We start from the raw sequence: 1,207 nt of genomic DNA, 5'->3' as shown, positions 1-1,207 counted from the left end.
CAAAATATATATTGTGTGTTGGAGTGTTCCAGACGCTACAATATTTAGCTGGCTTTAACACAATTTTATGCAAAGCATGTAATTCTCAAAATGTATTTACATTTATTTATTTAAAAAAAGAAACAAACAACAACCACAACAACAAATACTGCTTGTATTCTGTCTGGGTACATTGTGTTATTGTTAAGAATCACTCAGCAACAACATTTGATTGTGTTTACGCTAATTCTATATACACAATTTCATAGAAATTATCCTTTGGACTTGCATTAAAAGAGAGCAACAGCTAAAAGCAAAATAAATGGTAGACAATAGTTGCTGAATTGTTCAGTAACAACATGAAGGCAAAACTTATCAAAGGAACACTGTATATGACTTTAACAAATATAGCTAAATATACATTTGAGGAACAAAATATAAGTGGCAATCTTCCCCACAATGGAAAAGGCATTAATTATGTATTGTTTGCATTATTGATTGCAGTAGAAGTACTGTATTTTATAAAACTACATATGAGGTCAGTAGGCTACAGGTCTAGCCTAGCTAAATTTTTATCTCTGAATATAACACTGTGAGAAATACCTAGCTGTGACAAATAATACCTTTGGTTATTTGTACTTGAATTTACATCACTAATACAGAGTACTAGAAATGTTTAAACTTCCTAGGGTCCTAATAAATGCGAGTGCTAAGAACTACATAACAAGTTTCAACTATAATGGCCTCTATGCTAACCTGCACAGTCAGGAATTGTCTAACAATAGAGGCTCTGTAGTCTTTAGTCTTTGTCTAGTATAAAAGCACAGGTGACAGCAGTCAGCCAACAAGCAAAATCAGCTCCAGCTTCTCCTTTGTGGAACTACTGAGGATCAGCCATCGCAACCATGAAGGTAAACCTTATTCCAGCACCCATTTCCACAAAGTTTAACTTCAAAATATTTGTTTGGTTTATTTCACTTTACATCATGAAAATATTGAATTTGAATTTTCAGGTCACTTTCTTTGAGGACAGGAACTTCCAGGGTCGCTCTTATGACTGTATGGGCGACTGTGGTGACTTCTCCTCCTACATGAGCCGCTGTCACTCTTGCAGAGTGGAGAGTGGATGCTGGATGATGTACGATAATCCCAACTACATGGGAAATCAGTATTTCTTTAGAAAGGGAGACTATGCCGATTACATGTCTATGTTTGGAATGAGCAACTG

The 1,207-nt window shown here is 35.4% G+C and overlaps 1 protein-coding gene across 1 annotated transcript in view; it reads left to right on the top strand.

Annotated features, from left to right (window-relative positions):
• The first annotated feature begins 869 nt into the window (after positions 1–869).
• LOC107597402 (gamma-crystallin M2-like) overlaps positions 870–1,207 on the top strand; it is a 38,286-nt gene continuing 37,948 nt past the window's right edge. Inside the window, exon 1 of the mRNA XM_016288449.1 lies at positions 870–890. Within this exon, the coding sequence (XP_016143935.1) occupies positions 885–890 (6 nt within the window). The 5' untranslated portion in view covers positions 870–884. The remainder of the gene's footprint in view (positions 891–1,207) is intronic.

This window comes from Sinocyclocheilus grahami, unplaced genomic scaffold (genome assembly GCF_001515645.1).
Source record: "Sinocyclocheilus grahami isolate Dianchi unplaced genomic scaffold, SAMN03320097.WGS_v1.1 scaffold231.1, whole genome shotgun sequence".
In the NCBI taxonomy this organism is placed as follows: domain Eukaryota; kingdom Metazoa; phylum Chordata; class Actinopteri; order Cypriniformes; family Cyprinidae; genus Sinocyclocheilus; species Sinocyclocheilus grahami.
This window is presented reverse-complemented; position numbering and strand designations above follow the sequence as displayed.